General features: G+C 47.1%; 2 protein-coding genes across 2 annotated transcripts; one reads left to right on the top strand and one right to left on the bottom strand.

The window, feature by feature from the left end:
• Positions 1-3,871: 3,871 nt before the first annotated feature.
• Positions 3,872-7,295, top strand: ppdpfb (pancreatic progenitor cell differentiation and proliferation factor b). The gene is made up of 5 exons (XM_076026860.1): positions 3,872-4,046; positions 4,947-5,040; positions 5,932-6,009; positions 6,455-6,539; positions 6,856-7,295. The coding sequence occupies exons 2-5, from the start codon at positions 4,986-4,988 to the stop codon at positions 6,968-6,970; spliced, it is 333 nt and encodes a 110-aa protein (XP_075882975.1). The 5' UTR covers positions 3,872-4,046; positions 4,947-4,985; the 3' UTR covers positions 6,971-7,295.
• Positions 7,296-10,099: 2,804 nt separating this feature from the next.
• On the bottom strand, positions 10,100-20,649 carry ptk6b (PTK6 protein tyrosine kinase 6b). The gene is made up of 11 exons (XM_076026858.1): positions 20,123-20,649; positions 19,167-19,288; positions 18,557-18,720; positions 18,174-18,339; positions 17,230-17,391; positions 16,962-17,143; positions 16,730-16,883; positions 13,701-16,257; positions 12,160-12,226; positions 11,504-11,596; positions 10,100-11,145 (listed from the first exon to the last, which is right to left on the bottom strand). The coding sequence occupies exons 1-8, from the start codon at positions 20,449-20,451 to the stop codon at positions 16,076-16,078; spliced, it is 1,461 nt and encodes a 486-aa protein (XP_075882973.1). The 5' UTR covers positions 20,452-20,649; the 3' UTR covers positions 10,100-11,145; positions 11,504-11,596; positions 12,160-12,226; positions 13,701-16,075.
• Between the last annotated feature and the right edge of the window lie 1,041 nt (positions 20,650-21,690).

Raw genomic sequence — 21,690 nt, 5'->3', positions numbered from 1 at the left:
AATAAAAGAATGGTTTCACGCACCACTGGAGCCCAAACCATCTCCTCCTGAGCCTGGGTGGTACTTCCGAAAGAGGATGTTTATCTGGGCACCAATGACGATGTGGGGGGTTCCCCTTAAATGCCCACAGTGTTCCTGGGAAATGAACAGCTCTGGCCTCTACAGGACGGTCAGGGAGGTGATCGACATGGATAGCCGCTATTATCTAGTGGGTGGGGACTATCCATGTTGCAGCAAGTGCTCTCAGCTGATCTGCCCATGGAGCCAGGATATGCTCTCCCAGCTGGATGTGACAGACAGGAGCCGGTTCCCCGCTGTCCTCACAACACAACTGGCTCTGGACAGAAAATGTATCTCTTTCTTGAGGCCGAGGACCAATGGTTACAGTTCCTCCGACCTCCAGTCAGCAGTAGAGGAATTGCACAGCGATGAGTGGGTACGTCAGGCCATCTGCTACCTCGCGGACTGTGAGCACCATATGAAGATGGCCACCTGCGTCCCCTCTGGAGTTGTCTATCTTCCTCCACCACCCTTCAGACCCCTTCCACCTGCCCAATGGTTTGAGGCGGTCCTCTCCAACGACATCCTCAGCCATCTGGATGAGATGATGGGAGTGATCGCTTCTACCTATGGTACCCCCCGCCCCTACTCAGAGGATGTATATTTCTTGGACGCGAAGATTGTGCAATAAATGTAGGAGATGGATGTGTGTATGCATGTCCTTTTTTTCATCTTTGTGTTTATACTGGTTACAGGGGAGCGCATTGCTGTGGACTACCTGTTGGCCCAGACCAACAGAGGTGACCGGCTTGCTCCAAAGCAAAAGCCTGAAATCCCCTCACAAGTGCTTGAGGAAGACGACGATGAGCCATATGCCACTGTGTGCATGCCAGACGATCTTGGGGCTGGTGATCCCTGGAATGAGGCTGAGCCGGACGCTACTCTCAGCCAGTCAGCTGAGCTCAGCGTTGGGGGTGATCCCGATCCTCCAAGTGCTGCAGAAGACCAGGTGTTGTTGGAGGGTGACACCAAACCCAGACCCCTCGTCATAGAGGTTAATAACACTTTCCCTAACATTCATTCATTCATTTTCCATACCCGCTTAGTCCCGAACTCAGGGTCACAGGGGTCTGCTGGAGCCTATCCCAGCTGTCTTAGGGCGAAGGCAGGGGACACCCTGGACAAGTCGCCAGTTCATCGCAGGGCCACATAGAAACAGACAACCATTCACACTCACATGCACACCTACGGACAATTTAGAGTGTTCAATTGACCTCACATGCATGTTTTTGGAGTGTGGGAGGAAGCCGGAAAACCCGGAGAGAACCCACGCAGACACAGGGAGAACATGCAAACTCCACACAGAAAGGTCTCAGGTCCGGGCCCCGGAATCAAACCCACGACCTTCTTGCTGTGAGGCGGCAGCGCTAACCACTGCGCTACCGTGTCGCCCCTTTCCCTAACACCTTACTCAAAAACACCATATTTAAACTAAGTAAATCTGGTTACATTTTATTAAGGTAAATGAATGTCAAATCAGCACTGCTCACGTAATAAGAATAAAGAGCGTGAATCTTTTGCTTGTTTTTTCTTTATCTCCCTTATCCCTTTTCAGACAAGCCAATGTGACTCGAGAGGTGTTGCAGGATGGGAGGCATTTGATGTCCTAGCAGCCTACCTAGTTGGCTTGAACCGGACAATCACAGCCTTGTCAGCCAAGGAGGAGGCGGACATATTCAATCTGTACACAGCTCTCCGTGCCATGAACAAGGCACCTTCAAGGTACACGACAGTAATTTATACACCATAATTAAACAAACATTCCATGGAATGAATGACGCAAATGGATGTCCTTGTTGGTGTTTAGGTACACCCAGAAGGCTAACAAGAAAGGACATGCGTCAGGAGGACCGTGGAGAGCCCCCAGGAAGCCGAGTGGCTCCACTCCTGGACAGCAGGCAGCAGAGAGGTGCTTGGTTCAATACAAATCATTGAATTGAATTGAAGACAGCTCATTTTATTGCAATCCCTGGTGACATTGTCACCTGGTTCTTCATGACTTTACAACCTTGTTCTGTTCACAGTTCCAGATCACATCATCTTTCTCTTCCACAGACTATGCTTGACCCACGGCCAAGCAGCCCGGGATTCGGACTTACACAGGGTCAGTGAGTGTGTTTGCCTTAGACTTGCCAAAGAGTTTGACCAAGCATGTAACAGGCCAACGGACACAAAAGGAAAAACCATGCCCGTCCTCCAGTCCATTGTCAGCGTCTACGGCCACATCAGACAGCTGCTGGAGGACAGCGGGGTTGTCCTGGACCACACCAACTTGGTTCTGGTGCCGGTTAACAACACCGCTTTCTCTTCATGGTGTGTCTTATTTTACCACATTCCCATACAGTCAAGACCGTATATAAAGGTTTAGCATGAAGAAAAAACTCCACGCTCACATGTATAAAATAATGAATCTTTGTCTTGTAGGCTGCTTAGGAGGGATAAGAAGAAGGACAGAGAACTGCTGGTGCAAGGCACTGTCCTCCCCAAACAGCTGCATCTGGCAGCTGTTTGCATTTTGAAAAAAATGGTTATGACGACATCCAACTCTTTCTGTCTGTCTGTCTGTCTGTCTCTCCATTGACCGTCTACCTGTCTGTTGTCTGTCTGTCGGTCTGTTTTCTGTTACTGTGAGGTGAAATGTTAAAAATGCAACAATAAACTTTAATAGTTGTATTTGAGGCAAGAACAGACTTCATATTTTTATTTAATTTCCTCTTGAAAAACAGGACGACAGTGAGTGTCATCCATTGAATGAACCAAAGCCAGAATTACTGGAATCATTTTACATTCATTCAAAAACCCAACACTCTTTGTCTCAAACCAAAGATTTTTTTAAAAGTATACTTTCTTCGCTCAATTTGTAATTTGTTTTATTCACTTGTGCCACACAGATGTAGAATAGAATAGAATGACTATTGATCCCCGAGGAATACATTGTTAATACACACATGCTGCCACCTATGGTAGGGTAGATTCAGCCGTTGCCACAGCATAGTTATGAATCCCGCAAGAGATGATAAACCTTGCAATAAGTGCAGAAGTGTGTGTAAACAATGTTGAGAAGAGAGTAGAGGAAAATGGATCTATTGAGCGTTTTCCTCCTTTTCCTTGCCATTCCCCCGCCCACCTTCTCTCTCGCTCTCTTTTTAAATAAAAAATTTTAAAAAAATACAGAAATGTAAAAGTAAATTTTGCATTTGCTTTTCCCTTTCCTCCTTGTTTTTTCCTTTGGTCGTAGCTTTTTTTTTTTTCATTTGTCTTTACAAAAGGAAAAGGGAAAAACAAAGACGAAAGAGAAAAGCAAAAACAAAATATACCTTTATATATCCACTTTTTTCCAATTTATTCTTGTCTTTATTCCTCTTCATATTCATTGTTTAATGTATCATTTTATTTATTCCTTTTTATATTCACACATTTATTACATTCTTCTTCTTTTTTAGCAGACATATTTTGATTTTGGCACTCCTTTGATTTCCTAGCAGAGGTGCGGATCACCAGATTCGGGCACCAGGGGGAGACACAGGCACAGTAAATACGAGCTCGGATTCTAAAAGGAGATCAACGTAAGTGTGGGAACAGCAACAATATATCAAGATTTCAGGCTGTTGTTGCTTTGTTACTTAGGACAGTTGTTAATGATGAAAAGGTTTGGAAACGTTACTCGAGTCACGTTCCCTCCAGGGTTGGGGTGGGGGTGCACAGCAGCGAGCTAACGTCCTCCCCGCCGTTGCGAGGAAATGGCTGCAACAGGCCCCGCCCATTGCCCCGCAACGTCACTGCCTCCGCGGTCTATATAAGCGGCCGCTGCCCACAGTGCCCGCAGCGAGAGAGTGAGTAGCGGTGACCTCGGTTTCGGACCTTGGAGGGGTCACACTTACCCGAAATTCTTTTCAAATGGGCCCCGTCGCCTAGCGTTCAGCCCCCAGCCTCGTCGACTGAGTTGACTCGGTGCCACCGCCGGAACATCAGCTGCTCCGTACGAGGTGAGCCGAGGCTCTGCTTGCCTGTCGGGGACCCCCCACCTTTAAATGGTGGCGGTTGTTTGGTTGCCGTCGACTGGGGGCGAGAAGCTAACTGCAGCTAGCCGGCTAACGGCAGCTAGATAACGGTAGCCAGCGAACGACTCTTAAGGCATTTGGGTCTTTTCGTCGTAACGGTCTGGTGAAGACCGCCGCAGTTCGAAGGGATTCGGAGTAGTTAAGTCGTTCTCTGGACGTTCAACGGCCTTTAGCTGTGGTTTTAAGTCGTGAAGGGGCCGCTGTTGTTTGTTTTTACCGCAGCGGAGACAACGTCCCAGTTTTGAGACGAAGCCTCCTGCTGCTGCTGCTGGAGATGGTGCCACTGGTCGTGGTCGTCGAGGACCCCACCGACCCCTCACCGTGCTCGCTGAGCACAGACTCCATATTTCTGCTTTCAGGAGCAGATATGTAGTAGTAATAATAATAATAATAATAATAATAATAATAATAATAATAATAATGATGAATGTTGCCTTGCTTTAGACTGGATGGCTGTAAACAAGAGCAAAACAGGCCGTGACGTCACCGACGCGTTGACGAATCGCTGCCGCACACCGACAACAACAACAACAACAACAAGTATTCATGGATAATTCGGTTTGCATGTACTCCCGCTATCTGATTAAACGCCACAGAGTGAGGCTCAGTGACTCGCTTCCATTTTCATGGTTATATTATCAAACAGATGATTCATCATGTTCTGTTAGTCTGGAGGAATCGTTCTGATCCCGGGGACACCAGTCAGCAAACAAACATCTAAGCAGGATGTGAAGCAGATTCTGATGATCCTGTGTGTCAGAGATCACTTCACACCACAATGATAATGTTTGTATGAGTGGGCTGATGTGTGGACCCGTCCTGCAGGTTTCCATCCAGCAGAGTTCCAGTTTGACCAGCAGCAGGATGGCAGCCATTCCAGCAGGCGGATCCCTGGTGGCCACCACCGACTACTACCGAAGTCAGTTGTCTGTCTGTCTGTGACCCCTCCCCCCCTGCCCAGGTCGTTGTTTGTCAGCCATTGTTCACTTCCTCAGTGAGGACCATCACACTGTGTGTTGACGACTTCCTGTCTTTGTCTCAGCAGTTAAACATTATCTTAGTAATATCATTGTGATTATCAATATGACTTTGAGGCTTTACACCGATCACATCGGCTACATCGGATCGGCCGATATTTGGCATTTTTTGAAATGTTCGTGATCGTGCGTCATGTCAAATCTCCGATCAATGACGTCACGGTCGTGTTGAAACTTTTTTAAATCTGTCTCATTTACTCCAAATTAGTTTCACAGCATCGACATGTTTATTTGTTTGTATCCGAGAGCTAATGATTCATGATTCAAAAAACTTCATTTTCGTCTTCGTGCCTCTTCCTGTTTTGAGTACTGTCGCTATGTGACGGACAATAAAGTTTCTTTGAAGCTTCACGACAGCAACATCCATGGGCGACACAGACAAACATGTCAGAGGTGTGGAAGTTTTTCCACACCTCCTCCGAAGTGAGAGAAACAGACATAGCACGAGCTATCTGCAATATATGCAACGCTACATTACCTCGCGGGGGAACATCGGCAAAAAATTTCCACACGATAAATTTAATCAGTCACTTGGAAAAGATACACACGGAGGAGCATGTCGAGTTCAAGAAACGCAGCGCGGAGAAAGAAAAAGAAACTCCGAAACGGATTCTAACGCAAATGACTTTATTGATACTCAGGAAACGGCACATAAGTAGATGCGTACATAAACAAGTAATTTAAATATTGCTGTGATCGGATCGGTTATCGGTTTGTTTAAACTCAAAAAATCGCGATCGTGTAAAGCCTAATGGTTTCTTCTTCTGCTGCAGGGCGCATCGGCTCAACGTCCAGCAGTAGCTCTTGTGGCAGTTCGGAGTACAGCGGCGAAGTCATCCCTCATCACCCAGGTGGGCTCCTCCTCGACTTAACATGACCTGTATCATAAGGCCTGATGACACGAAACGAGTCATTTTGAAAGTGCCGACGCTGACAAGGTCACATTTTAAAGGTGCAGTCCGAGGAGTTGACTCGTCCTGGGCTTGCGCCAGGTTAAACTGGGTTTGTGCTAGTTGAAACTGGCACAAGCCCAGTTTAAACTGGATGTGTGCCACGGCACTGCCTTTTGTCAGAGGGACGTTCAGGCAGACTGGCGTGGTGTTTTGATCTCCAGTCAGCAGCTGGGCGCCAGGCGCTTGCTGACTAAACACGCACATGCTCATCCAGGCTTGTTTGTGCGACTGGAAGAACGAGTTCCTGCTGCTTTTTTCTTTTTTTAAATCTATATTATCTCTGTGGCTGCTGACACGTTAACTTCTATAACGTGTGTGTGTGTGTGTCCGTGTGTGTGCGCAGGACTCCCCAAGCAGGACTCTGGTCACTGGTGGTCCAGTTTCTTCTTTGGGAAGCAGCCTGGGATGAGCCCACTGACAGAGGAGAAGTGAGTTTTTCTCTCTGGCCTCCTGACAGCCAAGTGTTCCCAGAGTGTGACGGTGTCTCTGCCTCTCTCTCTTGATTTGTCTCTCTGTTTATCTCTATCACTATCTATATCTATCTCCCTCTTTCTCCATCCCTCTCACTCTCTCTGTATCCCCACGCTGTCTTTCCGTCTCCCCCTTACTACGCTCTCGCTCTAATTTCACATTTGAGATACATTGAGTTTAGAAATATGTTCTATGTTGTAACTTTCTGTTTAATAAATACACTATTCATATATTTCTCCCTCTTTCTCTGTCCCTCTCTCCCCCTCCCACCAGGGTGGGAGTCCCCGGTGCCGTGACCAACGGTCAGATCAGCTGTGTGGCCCGGGAGATGGTGATGCGGCGCCAGGTGAGCGAGAGCAGCGATGCAGGAAGTCCTGCCTCCTCCTAGCGCCACCTGCCGCCGCTCCACCAGTGAGACCAACGCTAGGTGACGGGAGGACGTCCCGTTTATGACCTTCATAGTTGTTGTTTTTTTTTAATCCATCGTAGTGTAGGCTGCCATTTATGTTTGTAACCACCTGTTTTTTTATTATTAACTATTAATGTTAAAAAAAAATGAACAAAAAAGAAGTTGCGCCTGATAAACACATCTAAGAAAAAAATGGAAAAAGAAAAAAACATTTGTACTGTTGTATGTTTCACACTGTCTTCTGAACACCTTCTGGGAACAAGCTGCCACTGATGAAACACAATAAAATCGACTCGCAGCCCGACAGCTGTGTCACTTCCTGTTACTGATCACGATCCACACACACACACACACACACACACACACACACACACACACACACACACACACACACACACACACACACACACACAGTCTAGTTTATTTTAGTGGCTAGACTGATTACTGATTTTTCTCCCCTCCCAGCCTCGGCCACAGTTGCTTCAAAACATTAAGCATCACCATGCTCAGTAATGCATCAAGTCTGCATCCACACATAAGTGAGATCACGAAAGAGTGATTGTGTATCGTCTCAATCTAAATGTATTGAAGCAACACAAGATGCAACAATCATTTACAGGTGGACTTCAATTAACTGACGGAACAGCATTCACAAGACAAATTTGTTAAAGAAATAATGAATAAATGTTCATCACGCTTGAATCAAGTGCAAAGAGTGGCGCAAACACACAAATCAGTTCTTTAAAGTGGCAATACAGCAATGGATGACCCTCAAATCAAAACAAAACACCCTTTTAATCCCATTTTTAAATGGGAAAGTGAACATTGTGTTGAAAGAACCATACTGATTTGTACCTTTCCACATATTTTAGTGGGTGTACGGTAATTCGGGACATTGTCTAGTGGCTGTACGTGTATACCTGCGTATCACGCAGAGGCTACACCACTGAACACACCAAAGCCCTTCTGTCAGCAGCAGCCTGTTGTGTAAGGCCGTAAGCGGATGCCTGGTGGAGTGAGTCAGACGGTTGAGTGCGTCTCCGCAGGAACCAAGTCAACAGTCGCATCCGGGGGTTGCACTCGCTGCCTCCAAAACATTCCAGCAGCAAGCAGCTGGACACCTCCAGTAGCCTCCACTCTATGACTGCAACTTCACACAGTGGGTCAGTGTGCAGCGGAGGAGGGTAGTTGCAAAGGAAAAACGTTCCAACTGTACTTCGGTATATTTTTTCAGGTAGCTTTACTTGACTTGAGCACTTGTTTTTTAGGGTTAGGGTTGGGTGTAAGACTGGGGTTAGGGTTTCAGAATTAGGGTTAGTGTAACACTAATTATATGTTTGGCTACAGTTAAATGTAATATAACAGACTAATGGAGCTGTGTGAGGATTAATGAAGCACAAACACAGAATTGAATGTACCGGCAGTATATTTAACAAAAGATGCTTGAAATTCTTCAAGATAACAGTCATTGAAAAAAAAAAAGAAAAGAGAACAACAATAATAATAATAATAATAATAATAATAATAATACTAAAACAATTAATCAGTCAATTATTTAAGTCCTACTAGTAGTAATTCAATCAATCAATTGCAATTTTCTTCAAGGCACCTTTTAACTTATCATATATATCATACTTTCACAATATGTAAATCAAACACATTCATTCAATCACTTGAAATAATTTTAACCGAATAAACAAAAATCAAAAGGCCCAAAGTAAATCAATTTCTCTCTAAAATGGGTTGTGTGAATGTCAATGTGAATGTCCTACCACACCACTGGGGAAGGCGCATGAAGCAGCTGACAGGCTTGAGGCTGGCCAATGTGGTAGATGAAGCTTGGCCCACAAAGTTCAATTTCAGTTTTTCCAAAAATGGCTTGCCATCTAATCTGTGTTCCAGTTTTTCGTCTCCAGAATTCAGGATTCTTTCAGTCCATAAAAGCCTGACCGGTGTCCAGCCAAAGGAGTTGATCCACAGAAGCAACACATCCGGATATTAGCAAGAGTACTGTGGAGTGGTGGAGTGGTTGGGAAAGCTTGTTAGCATTAGCATGGTTGCTAGACTGCTTCCAAAAAAAGATTCACTTCCTTATGAAAAGGAAGTGAATCATAGGAGAGGACAAAAGCCTTGCATGGTTGGTCTTTTGGCTCTCCTGAGAGATGTCCTGCCGGTTTATTTGACAGACTTTTTTAGAATCAAGTTTGAGAGGTTCTGCTGCTTCAGGTGGACGGCTTGGTGAGTAATGAATGAACAGGTGGTGTGGTGTCACTTCCTCCTCCACACAGGAAACGGGAAGGATGACAGATCTCAGCATCTGATTGGCTCAGGTGTTGTGAGTGGTGGGTGGAAAAGCCAACAAGGACCGGACAGGTGACCGGAGCCGGGTCTTAAAGTGACCTCATGTTGGACAACCATGAACGATTAAAGTGTTCCAGGATTTTATGAGTGCTACATTAGGGTGTTGGGGTTCCTCATGTGTTAGAAGCCCCAAATTTGACGTGGGTGCGTCTTGAGGGATCCCGATGAACCTGCAAGTGGTCCCATGTCTCTTGGAGAAGGTTGACCTTTGACCCCATAGACTTGCAATGGCGTTAGGGTTAGGGTTGAGGTTGGGGTGCGATTTTCGTGCTCACATGAGTCTTTACATTTTTTTGGCCCGCTCAGAAAAAAAATTGTCAGTTTGTCTGTGTGACACGTTTATATCGGCTGGTATCTAAGAGGTGTACAGAGGTGTAGCCAACCTGTCAGCTTTTGACAGCTGGGAAAGACCTCTGCCCCTCCCCCCTGTGGCGGTACTGCAGGTATAGGAGAGCATATACGCTCCCTCGTCCTTATTCATCGTCCTTCAGGCTTCGCTCAGTCCCGAAATAAATCTTTATGTTTAATCATTTCTATATTTTTGTTGCTTTGCATGGTTTTCTCCTGCACTGGCTTTTCTCTTTCCCTCCACAGACAAAAAGTTTGATACTATTCTGATGCTTCTGACGAGTTCCCCTGTCAAGTTGTGAATTGCACTGCCCCCTACCATTCTCATGCCAGTTGAATTGTCCCTCTCTGTTTTGAGCGCTGCTGGAAGCTCAACACTGTCAGGTCTGGACAGTTGACAACAGTTGAGAGCTTTTATTCAAACTTTAGAGAGAGAATCAAAATGTAATCAAACACAAATCTTTACATTACTTTGTAACTGAAATAGCTACACAACTATTACATTTTTAAAAGGGTAACTTATATTGTAACTAATTACATTTGCAAAGTAATCTTCCCAACACTGAAAACCACTAGGGTATACACACACACACACACACACACACACACACACACACACACACACCCCACCCCACACACACACACACCTGACGCCAACAGTTTCCCCCCATTTGACCACAAAGTGGGTTTATGTAAGCAGGTACACTCCACTGTCTCTCTGTGTGTTTCTATGAAACACAGGAAAGACAAACAACAACCCATCCACACACACACACACACACACACGCACACATGCACACGCACAGTGTGGCGTTAAAAGGCTGAACATTGTTTGCTGTCCACGCAGCACTTTTTCCAGGTCACTGATTGGCCAGAATGATGGAGGAGTGAGACACCTGTTGCGCCTGGTGATGATGGATGAGATTCCAGCAGCAGCAGTAACGCTATCAATGATTGTCCTCGTGATTTCTGCACTTCCTGCTCTTCTTCTCTGCTGTCTCCCACACCGTCTCACCTCCAGTCAGACCTCATCAGAGTTTTGTTACCATCGTCCTCAGTCACGTTGCTGTTTCCACAGCAGCAGCAGCAGCAGCAGCAGCAGGAAACATCGCACACACAGAGTCGCAAAAGCAACACAACATCTCGTCGCACTCGAGCGAAAAATCCATCGGTAAAACTAAAGATGTGAAAAGTCTTGTGGAGTGTTTTTCCACCATTGCAACCAATCACCATTGTCTTCTCACTGAAGTCTGTCCAATTCTGAGCAGCTGTTGACGGAAAATCACACCATCTCGGTCCTTCGACCCCAGAGGGAGCGCTCGTTTTGCGCTACTTGACATATCGGTCGGCAGGCCTGGTCCGCTTGGAGGTGGAGAAGTGAAGGGAGGAGGACCAGGAGGAGCCCAGGACGATATGGACCCACAATCGTTTGCATGTGACGCCGCCTGGAAACCACAGAATACATTTTGAACAAAAGAAATAACACCAGATAAATCAGATTCAAACTGGAGATTTGACACTTTGTAGCATGTAGAATTAGCTGTTTATGGCATTTCCCCCCATCAATCATCAACATTTTCTTCTTTTTCTTCTTCTTCTCCTTGTCTTCCTCCTCCTCCTCTGCTTCATCGCTCCACTAACTCCAACTCCACTTCATCGCTCCACGAACAGTTAACAGTTAATCGTAACTTGAATTAGTTCCAGTGGAACCAGTTTGAGTCTTTGATGATCTAGAATGTTTTTATTGTTCAGATCTAACAATTGTGTGTGTGTGTGTCTGTGTGTGTGTATGTCCGTGCTTACCGGGCGGCGGGACAATGGCCATGCACAGGGTGACCCGCCTGCGTCTGACGAGGCTGCCGGCCTTGTTCTGCTCCGGGCCTCCAGGGGCCGAGTCTGAGGAAGAAGACAGCAGGAGTGAGTGAAGAAGAGGAGCGGGCAGGGGGTGGAACAGCTGGCAGCCAGACCGCGGGCTCAGGTGAGTAGTGGGCGAGATGACGTAGAGAGGAGTTAGACCTCCTGCTTCAATGATGTGACCTCTGATGTGGCCTCTGATGTGACCTTTGATGCGACCTTTGATCTGACCACAGATGTGACCTTCGATTTGTGACCTCTGATCTGACCTTTGATTTTGATTTTATTTCACCAATCGACCTTGGAAATGTTGATCGAACAAACGTCATCTCTGGAGGTGGGTCCTGAGAGAGTGTGGACACGCCCATTGGAACATTCATCGCTTCTCTTTTGTTTAACGGACCAGTTGGGTCCAGAAAAACTGGGAGCTGACAGCTGGTTGGCTGTTACTAAAGTTAATGTCGTTCCAGCAGTGATGCACCCAGATGATTATACCAGCTCAGTGGGACAGAAAACCAGTTTAAACCGGACGTTTTTCCCCTGTTGTCCCCTGGCAGTGTTTTTGTGCGTTAGTGAATGTTGTGTGTCGCTTCTTAGTCACTCACCTCGGTAGAAACGGTTGCGAGCCAGCAAGCAGGCGGGCGAGTTGACGCTGGTCATGACCACCACTTCCTGCACACACACACACACACTTATTTTTGTTTATGAAGATCACAACCTCACATGGTTCTTCCTGTGCTCTCTCTCAACCATTTGCGAGGGTTGAGGGGCGGTTTAATTTTAATCATATAAAAATATTTTATATTTGAACTACAAAGTTGCCTCGTTCCTGGACATTACTTGAGCTTGTCAAAGACAAATTAAACTTTTCAACACAACTTTTGTGAGTAATTTTGGGGGTACTAGCGTCACCAATGGATGGAACCAAGTAGCAGAAACAAGGTGAGGAGGTGGGTGGAGCCTCCTGGTGGCGGGAGGCTGGGACTGCGTCTGAAATTTTCACCTGGCAGCCGCCAAGTTTGATTCAAACCCTCCTACTCGACTGGCGGGAGAACACTGTTTAACCTGCCCACTGGTGTGGCTATTATTAGCAAGTGTGTGTATGCGTGTGTGTGTGCATGTGTGACAATGGTCGATCGGTGTTGAGTTCCCCTCTGCCCCACTGGTGAGTCAGCAGCTGAACTGGGTGAACGGGGTGAACTGGCAGAAAGAGCCCCTGCTGCTGCTGCCTCTGTTGATTTAGCCTTGTTAGCTTTAGATTATAGTTGCTTTTTCAGGAAAGGCAAACGGTCAGGGTTTGACTTGTGCTGTTGCAATGCCTGACAGACAGGGGGCAATGCTGAGCCACGCCGCCGCCACCTAGCTCTGCCCTGCTGGAAGGTTCTGCCACTTCTTTGTAAATAAACACTGGAGGCAACTGTTGTCTCTGACCAACTGCCACAACCGGGTCGATGTCTGCCTGCTGCTAGCAGCTAGCGGCTAGCGCAGCATCTGCTCGCTGCCTGATAGCAAGGTGTGTTCAGGAGATAATTCCTCTCCCTCCAGCGATGGTGTCTGAGCATTTTTGAACCTGCAGAGTTGCTCGTCTCACTGTGTGGAAGCAGTCAAAAACTGCCAGAAAACCATCAAAACAGTCAGAAAACCATTAGAAACGGTGAGCAAACCATCAGAAACAGTCTGAAACAATGTAAATACCATCACAAACAGTTTGGAAACCCCCTGAAACAGTCTGAAAAACAGAGTCAAAAAAACATTTAAAAAAAGTCAGAAAACCACAATAAACAGTCAGTAAACAGCAAGAACACCGTCAACCAACAATCAAATATTTAAACAATCTATCAGCACAATGTAGGTGAAAGTTTAGACACACACACACACACACACAGTAAGAAACTGTCAAGAAAAGAGAAGAAGAAAAACAGGAAGGAGACAGAAAATCATACAAGAGGAAAAGCAGAGAGAAAAGAAGAAAGAATGAACGGTAATGAATAGATGAAAGGGTTGAAGTGAGGAAGAAAGAGATGAGGAGGTGAAGGAGGAAGAGAAGACGGAGGAGGAGGTGAAGGAGGGGAAGGAATAGATGAAGGAGGAGGAGAAGAAGGAGGTGAAGGAGGTGAAGAGTAGCTGTCGCCATGGTAACACCCACCTCCAGCTCTTCAGGTCCTGATGTTCTCTGCAGCGTTTGCAGCCTCACTGGAGGTGGACCACTCCAACTTGTTCGCGTCCCCTTCGAGGGGCGGGACCCTGGAGGGCGGGGCTTAGCTCTTGGCCAGTGGGGAGGTTAAAAAAGGGGGGGGCTTAGTCTGGGCCAGTGGGGAGCCTGGCAGGGGGCGGGGCTTAGCTCTTGACCAATGGGGGCCTGGTAGGGATGCGGAGTCGCTGGCTGTCTACAATATCTTGCAGACTCACCGCAGCCCGTTTTAGCTCCTCCATGACCGCGATACGGGGAGTAGGTCAGAGGTCACAGTGAGGTAACTGGCAGGCCTCCACCGTCATGCAGACAGCGCCTGTCAATCAAACCATGTGGCCGGTGCTGACTCACGTCCTCCATCCTGGTCTTCTTCTGTGGTAGTTTTCATCGTTGAGAAGCAGCTTCTGACAGCAAACCAAGATCAGAAGAAACCTAGAAAAGAACCTTCAAATCATATCAGTCAGTGTGTGTGTGTGTGTGTGTGTGTGTGTGTGTGTGTGCGTGTGTGCGTGTGCGATCATCAGCAGCCACACAGCAGCAACGTCACATGATGACCGGTTCACCTCCTCAGCCACATATATCTCATCAGCCAATCACAGGGCAGCAACTCTGTGATGTCACACTGTGACATCATGGACCTCCAGAAATTTAACTCATAAAAGTGTTAACAAAGGATAGAATTATGATATTAAAGGTATTAAGTTCCAGGAAAAAAGTAGGGAGAGGGGGATTTGAACCAACAAGCATCCAGATTCCCTGAGCTGCTTGTACTGGAGGTGTGGTCTCAGGTGGACGTAACACCTGGACGTCTTTTCACCACCTGTGGAACAGCTGAAGAACCAGGAAAAGACTTGAGTGGCTGAGCCGTCATCAACAACAGCTGACAATCCACTGGAACTTTATTTATATCTGACACACTTTACACTTTTAGCAGCAGCAGCAGCAGCAGCAGGAATGTATGTCAGTGTGTCGCTGCCCCCTCTCGGCCTCCAAACTGCACAGTCGGGAGCAGGTAGTGTCCGAAGCTCCTGGAAAGTCGGGATCAATGGTCACTCGGCACAAAGTTGACTGGAGCAGCAGGAAAAAGGAGGTCTGGACCTTCACTGGAGATCTTTGTCTCCCTCTGCCGGCAGGCTGAGGAGCAACGACCACAGGGCCTCAGACACCTCTGGCTGTCCTGCAGCTCCAGCAGCAGCAGCAGCAGCAGCAGCAGCAGCAGCAGCAGCAGCAGAAGAAGCTCCTGCAGCTTCAGCTCTAGCAGCTCCAGCAGCTCAAGCACCAGCATCTTCACAAGGAGCTGCGTGGGGACGCTTTCCAGCAGTTACACAACCAGCCACTATGATAGCTTCATGGCAAAATGTTGCACTTTGTGACATCATCCACCCAACCAGAGGAGAGCGCCCCCTGGTGCCCAGTGTGTAAGCACGGTGCCATAGTGTAGGAAGTGTGTGGCTCGAACCTGCTGGACCAGCCAGAAGCCCGTCTGACCTACTTCTCCTGTCTTCACAACAAACAAACACACAACCTTGACTGGCGTGCTAGCACAGGGTGCTAGCAGGTTTTTCTTCAGCTTGTTTAATCATGGGCAAGCTAATTGGGTTATAGCACAGCTAACTGGGCCACAACTTTCACCAACCAACCTGCTTCTGTGTCATGACCACGTGACATGACACAGAAGCAGCTGAACTGGGTAAACTGGGTGAAATGGTGCACACACACACACACACACACACACACACACACACACACACACACACACACACACAGATATAGTTTCCTGCCCTGGCTCTGACCCCTGTGAATCAGTTTCTCTCTTTTTTCAACTCTGGTACCACAGGTGACTCAATTCAACAGAAACTTTCCCCTCGTTAGTGTTAGCAGCATTAGCAGCATGTGTTAGTGCTAATGCTCACGCACACACACACACACACACACACACACACACACACACACACACACACACACACACACACACACAGACCCACAGCATCATTTAATGTCTTATATTCTTATTTTCACATTATGTTGAGGTCGACGGACCGGACTGTTGTGGCTATGCTTCCCTCTGCTGTCCAAAGGTCATACTGCAGGCAGCAGATCGACACGGCGTCTCATCGTTCTCAGCGTGTCGATCCGATGTGTGTGATCCCGGTGTGTGTTTCTGCGGGAAAAAACGATGGCGTCGATGTTGTCTTCAGATTATCGAGGTAAGAACTAAACTCCTTGGAAAAAATGTCTAAATTCAGCATCTCTTTAATTCCAGTCGTTTTGGCTGCAGTTCTCCGCTCGTGGTCCGACTCACAGCCGCCCCCTGGTGGCCGCCGTGGCCGTCACTCCAGCTCGAAGGAGCTGCTGTCCAGCTGCCTCTTGATTCTCTTAAAGTCCGGCCTATCCTCCGGCCTAGCGCTCCAGCATTTGAGCATGATCTCGTACAGAAAGTTGGGACATTCGGGCGGAGCCGGCATCCTGTAGCCCTTGATGATCTGTTCATAGGCCTCCTGGTTGGTCATGGCTGAGGCAGAGGTGATGGATGGAGGGTTAAGGGTTAGGGAGGAGGAAGAGGAAGAAGAAGGAGGTGATTAAGACCTGAACATCTGTGAGATGGTCTCACTGTGGTTAGCTGACCTTCTGACAAAGGTGTCAGGTGACTCAGGTGGAGACCAGCTGCCCTGAGTTACAGGTGTTCTGGTCACACCAGAGGTGGGAAGTAACCAAAAACAAATACTTTGTTATGGTACTAATAATATTGTCAAATCTAGGCATGTTTAGATGCACACAAAGCTGATATCCAGGGAGGAAATGAGGGAGCAAACTAGGCTCACATTACTCTTAAAGCACAGTCACTTCACAATGGAATGTTGCCATTTTTTTTAGACCAATTAAGTGAAGTTGCATCGATTTTTACGGCACACCTGACATTATCTCACGGTACACTAGGTGTGCCACACTGGTCCACAGGGTAAGAACAGCGTGAGTCCACCCACCGGGGTACGGTGTTCCGCCATAGGAGGTGATCTCGTAGAGCAGCACACCAAAGGACCAGACGTCCGACTTGTTGGAGAACTTTCCGTAGCTGATGGCCTCGGGGGCGCTCCACTTGTAGGGGATCTTCTTGTCTTCTGTGATGTAAAACGGCTCCTGGATGATGAAAGTTCAAGTCGGTGAAGCTGAAATCCGACGTTGGAGTCCCACCTGGTGGTTCTCCTCCAAGCTCACCTTGATGACTCTGGCCAGGCCGAAGTCGGCCACCTTGCAGGTGTAGTCTTCAGCCACCAGGACATTCCGGGCCGCCAGGTCTCGGTGGATGCTCTTCTGCTCCTCCAGGTAGGACATCCCATCAGCCACCTGGGCACCCATGTCCAACAGCGAGGCCACGTCCTGGTTCTGGCCCTCCGGACCTGGAACCAACCAACAACCAACCAATCAAGGAGTGAAGCAGACTGGATTTACCCAGAGGGGAGAAAACAGGACGTAGGGAGGCCACCTTGGAGGAAGCTGAGCAGGCTTCCTCTCTCCATCAGCTCAGTGATGATCCAGAAGGGTTTGGAGGTGGTACAGACGGCGAAGAGGGAGATGAGGTGACGGTGGCGAAGAGTCTTTAGCATCTGGACTTCCCGCTGGAACTCCTTGTGCTTGAGCTCCGAGTCTGAGGAGCAGAGAAGAACAAGAAGAGATAGAAAGAAGCAGAAGTCGACCAACGATAATGACGAGGACGACCAAATGTGTGAAGTAGGTGTTTGCATAATGATGTACAGTGCCAGGGGTGTCAAACTCAAATACACAGCAGGCTCAAAATTTAAAACTTGGACAAAGTCGTGGGCCAACATGAAAAAAATCTTCGTCCAGATATAACAGTGAATTTATATGGACCCAAATAAGTTTTGCTTAAATCTGAATATGGAACAAGAAAGCTTCACACTATACAATAAATTAACATCATATTGCACAAACGCAAAGTCAAATTTCTGATTAAAAAAACACATTAAAATAAATAAAATGTAAATCAAAATGTTATGCCTCTTTTTTTATTTGCTGTCCTCTAATTTAAATTCCAACAGTAACTTCAACAGTAACTTTCCACGCACTATTAATACATTTAAAAATAAAATAACAACAATAAATCAATTTACTAATAACATTATCCTTTAATAATCGAGCTACCATTTAAGCCCATGCCTTGTAGCAAGAAAAAGTGCAGGAAGAAAACATTAATTGTACTCTGCTGAAGTAAATAGTCTTGCCAGAATACCATCAGAGCATTCTGGGATTTGTTGTATTAGCAGTACATGTGCTGTACGATAGTGGCGGGCCAGCAGCTCTAGCAGTGATTTAATATTGCCCCGTCGGCCAAATATAATTGCACTGCCGGCCAAATTTCGTCCGCGAGCCAGAGGTTGACACCCACGATGTGCTCAAACTAATCCGCACCACTTTTGAGGATCTTGACGGCCACGTTGACGAGGTTCTTCCAGCGCCCCCTGTGGACGGTGGCAAAGTAGCCGTTGCCGAGCTCCTCCCCCACACTGAACTCTTCCTTGGGAATCTCCCACTCGTCCCGCAGGGAGGGATGCGAGATGGGAATGTTGGGCTTCATCTGCACCACATCATCCAGACTTTTAAAGATCCATTTCAACGTGTCAATAGATACATCAGTTGATCAAAAATACATCGATAAATGTTATCAAATAATAATGATGGTAAAACATGAAATGCTGCATTTCAATAACACTGAAGGAAACAACGAGTGTGAGCGCTCAGAAAAATGAGGAAACAGTTTTGCAGGAGGGTGAAGGGAAGGGGCGGGGCCTCACCCTCTCGCAGGGATTTCCCAGAATGCTGCAGTCACTCAGGCTGTGGCTGCTGTAGTGCTGCACCAGGGCCGGCAGCGAGCCGAAGCAGTGCTCGTCCTCCAGGTGGAAGTTTCCCTCCGACTCTTCCAGGACCTTAAAGTTGTGAACACAGTCACTGGACCTCACTGCAGACACACACACACACACACACACACACACACACACACACACACACACACACACACACAGCTGTTTGTTCTTCATCCTTCCATCAGACACATTTAATTAAATAGATGTGACATTTTTCCCCCGAATGCATTTTGTTTTGTTTGCATCTTGTTTTTCCCCACCAGATTTTGACTTTTAAAAAGCTCATTTATTGGAATAGAAGAAGAATTATTCCACAATCAGGCTGTAACAGCTCCAGTGTGAGTCTGTATATACTGTGGACATTGGTGGGTAGCAGCGCCCCCAACAGACACACACAAGGAGACTGAGCTCCAGATTCAATGAGATTTAAAGGACAAACTGAAGTGCTGCACGCGTTTGCGTAGGTGCAGGTGTTCCTGCTGGACTGAAGTGAAAGTGTCCCGTTCGCCCTAGCACCACCTGCTGTCCATGTGCTCTTTACCTGACAGGACCAATCCCACGCCGTCCTTATCGCTGCGCCGCATCAGGAACGCCCCCTCCTGGTTGCCCACTGCAAGCAGGTGGCTCTGCGCCTGGAAGCGGTTCATGGTGCCGAAGTACCATCTGGTGAGGAAGAGGAGGGGGAGAAAGAGTAGGAGGAGGAGGACGAGGAGGAAGAATAGGAGTTGGGGGCGGAGGAGGAGGAGGTGGCTTGTTGGTTGTTTGTTTTGAGTACTGCTGGAAGCTCAACACTGACAGGTCCAAACAGATGAGAACATTTTTATTTTCGACATTTAGAAAAATAAATCAAAATGTAATCAAACGTAAGTAGTTACATAACTTTGATAGTAATTGAAATACTTAACTACGATTACATTTTCAACAGGGCAACTTGTAATTGTAATCAGTCACATTTGCAAAGCAACCCTCCCAACACTTGGTGAGGAGGACATGAAGGAACCATATACCACCAGCCACAGTTGGTTCTGGTGGTACCAGCCTCTGATCATCATCACCAGCAGTGACATCATCATTTAGACCGGGCACGCGCGAACTACGGCCCTGGGGCCATATTGGCCCCGTTAAACTTTCTAATGCGGCCTGTCGAACTTGAAGAAATTATATCAATAGTAACTTATTCGTAAAATAGCTGTGTTTCGTAAATTGTTAAGTGTGTTAAGAGTAATTTCAATAAAGAGCTAAACACCGTAAGGTTTTCAAAGACAGATTTTGTTGTAGCACTTTATTCATTTTCAATTGACATCAAAGTACGTTTTATACACATCCCATGATATATTTTTTCCTCCTATGAGGTGGGTCATCAAAACACTCCATCCATCCGCTCCTGCTCCGGTCCCCTCTGTCAAATTTTAGAAACCATTGGGATTCCACTAAGCCAAAACGTTTGCCCACCCCTGGTTTGGACTGACAAACAAGACCGGAAACAACAGCACTCACGTCTGGCTCTCCAGCGAGTCGGCACGGGCCAGGTAGTTTCCGGGCACGATCCCGGTGTCGAGGACTTGCCCATCGGGGTCGATCCTCTGGACAGACCACCAGTCGCCGTCGCGGGTCAGCACTGCGAACAGGTCCCCCTGGCGGAAGGACAGCTCGTCCGGGAGGCGGGACTCGAACCCCCATAGGGCCGTGTACAGCGAGCCCCTGTCCGGGGTAGGAGGAGGAGGTTGGGGCGGCTCAACGCCTCCTGGTGGGCCCCGCTTCTCCCCGAATATCCGCCGCCACAGCGCCTCCAGACACGGACACGCACTCCGCAGACACTCTTCCATTGGGCGCCCATCAAAGGCGCTCCCCTCCCCGGCAGGCCGAGTGGTGGCGCTGGGGTCCGGACGCACCTGTCTGACGGGTCGGTAGACGTGGCGGCGCGTCGGGAATCCGCGGAATGCGTACTTGCAACAATCAGTTTCACAGTGACACTGACTAACACTTATTCCTGACGGTAACACTTAAAGACACGACACAATGCAACACAGCACACACAACTCCGCCTGCGCAGCGCGCATCACCGTGCCACAGCTGCTCCGGAGGCTGGCTTGACCGGCAATCTCTTGTGACGTCACTCCAGGTCGCCCACACCTGTATGGCGAGCTAAAATACCTCAGTAAAGCATGACTTGCATGAACCATGAAAATAGCTATTCACAACGAGTGACATCTAACGTCGTGAGGCAATTTAATAACAAGATAAACATAGTTGCAATCAGTTAGTGGAGACCAGATTTTCACACTTCAAATTTCAATAGTCATTCCTACATCCACAATCTAGAAGAGCAATACAAATTTAAATGTAACTTTGATCAAGTACAGTACTGTAAAGTACATTGTAAAGTACGGAAGCATATTGCTGCCACCCTAGAAAAAAAAACAGGGCTCAGTATCACGTTATAACGTGAAACTATCACGTTATAACGTGATACATTCACGTTTTTACGTTATAACGTGATAGTTTCACGTTTTTACGTTATAACGTGATAGTTTCACGTTTTTACGTGATAATTTTCACGTAATAACGTGAAAATTAGGATGCAGTTGAGATGGTGGAACTTGTACCAATGGAGCCTTCCATGCCCCTCCAGCTGATCAATGAGAAAACTTTTCATTTAATTTAACTTCCCTCCATCAGGGGGCGGACTTCCTGTTCGGATCATCCACTCAGTGAAGAGTCAGGTAAGTTGCTAAGTGAAGTTGTCAGCGACACCCTGTCATCACGCCACTGACTGTATGTGAACATTATTACGTAAAAACGCGAAAAGTATCAAGTAAAAACGCGAAAATTATCACGTAAAAACGTGAAAGTATCACGTTAAACGTGAAAAAATTTACATTTAAACGTGATAGATAAAATTATGTGAACATTATCACGTTAAAACGTAAAGAATTATCACGTAAAAACGTGAAACTATCACATTATAACGTGAAACTATCACGTTATAACGTGATACTGAGCCCTGTTTTTTTTCAAGCAATGCGCTTCTGTAATAAAGTAATTAAAAATGTAATGGGTTAACT

Source organism: Nelusetta ayraudi, unplaced genomic scaffold, assembly GCF_046127955.1.
Source record: "Nelusetta ayraudi isolate G7.1 ecotype Tasmania unplaced genomic scaffold, CSIRO-AGI_Nayr_v1 ptg000019l, whole genome shotgun sequence".
Taxonomy (NCBI): Eukaryota; Metazoa; Chordata; class Actinopteri; order Tetraodontiformes; family Monacanthidae; genus Nelusetta; species Nelusetta ayraudi.
This window is presented reverse-complemented; position numbering and strand designations above follow the sequence as displayed.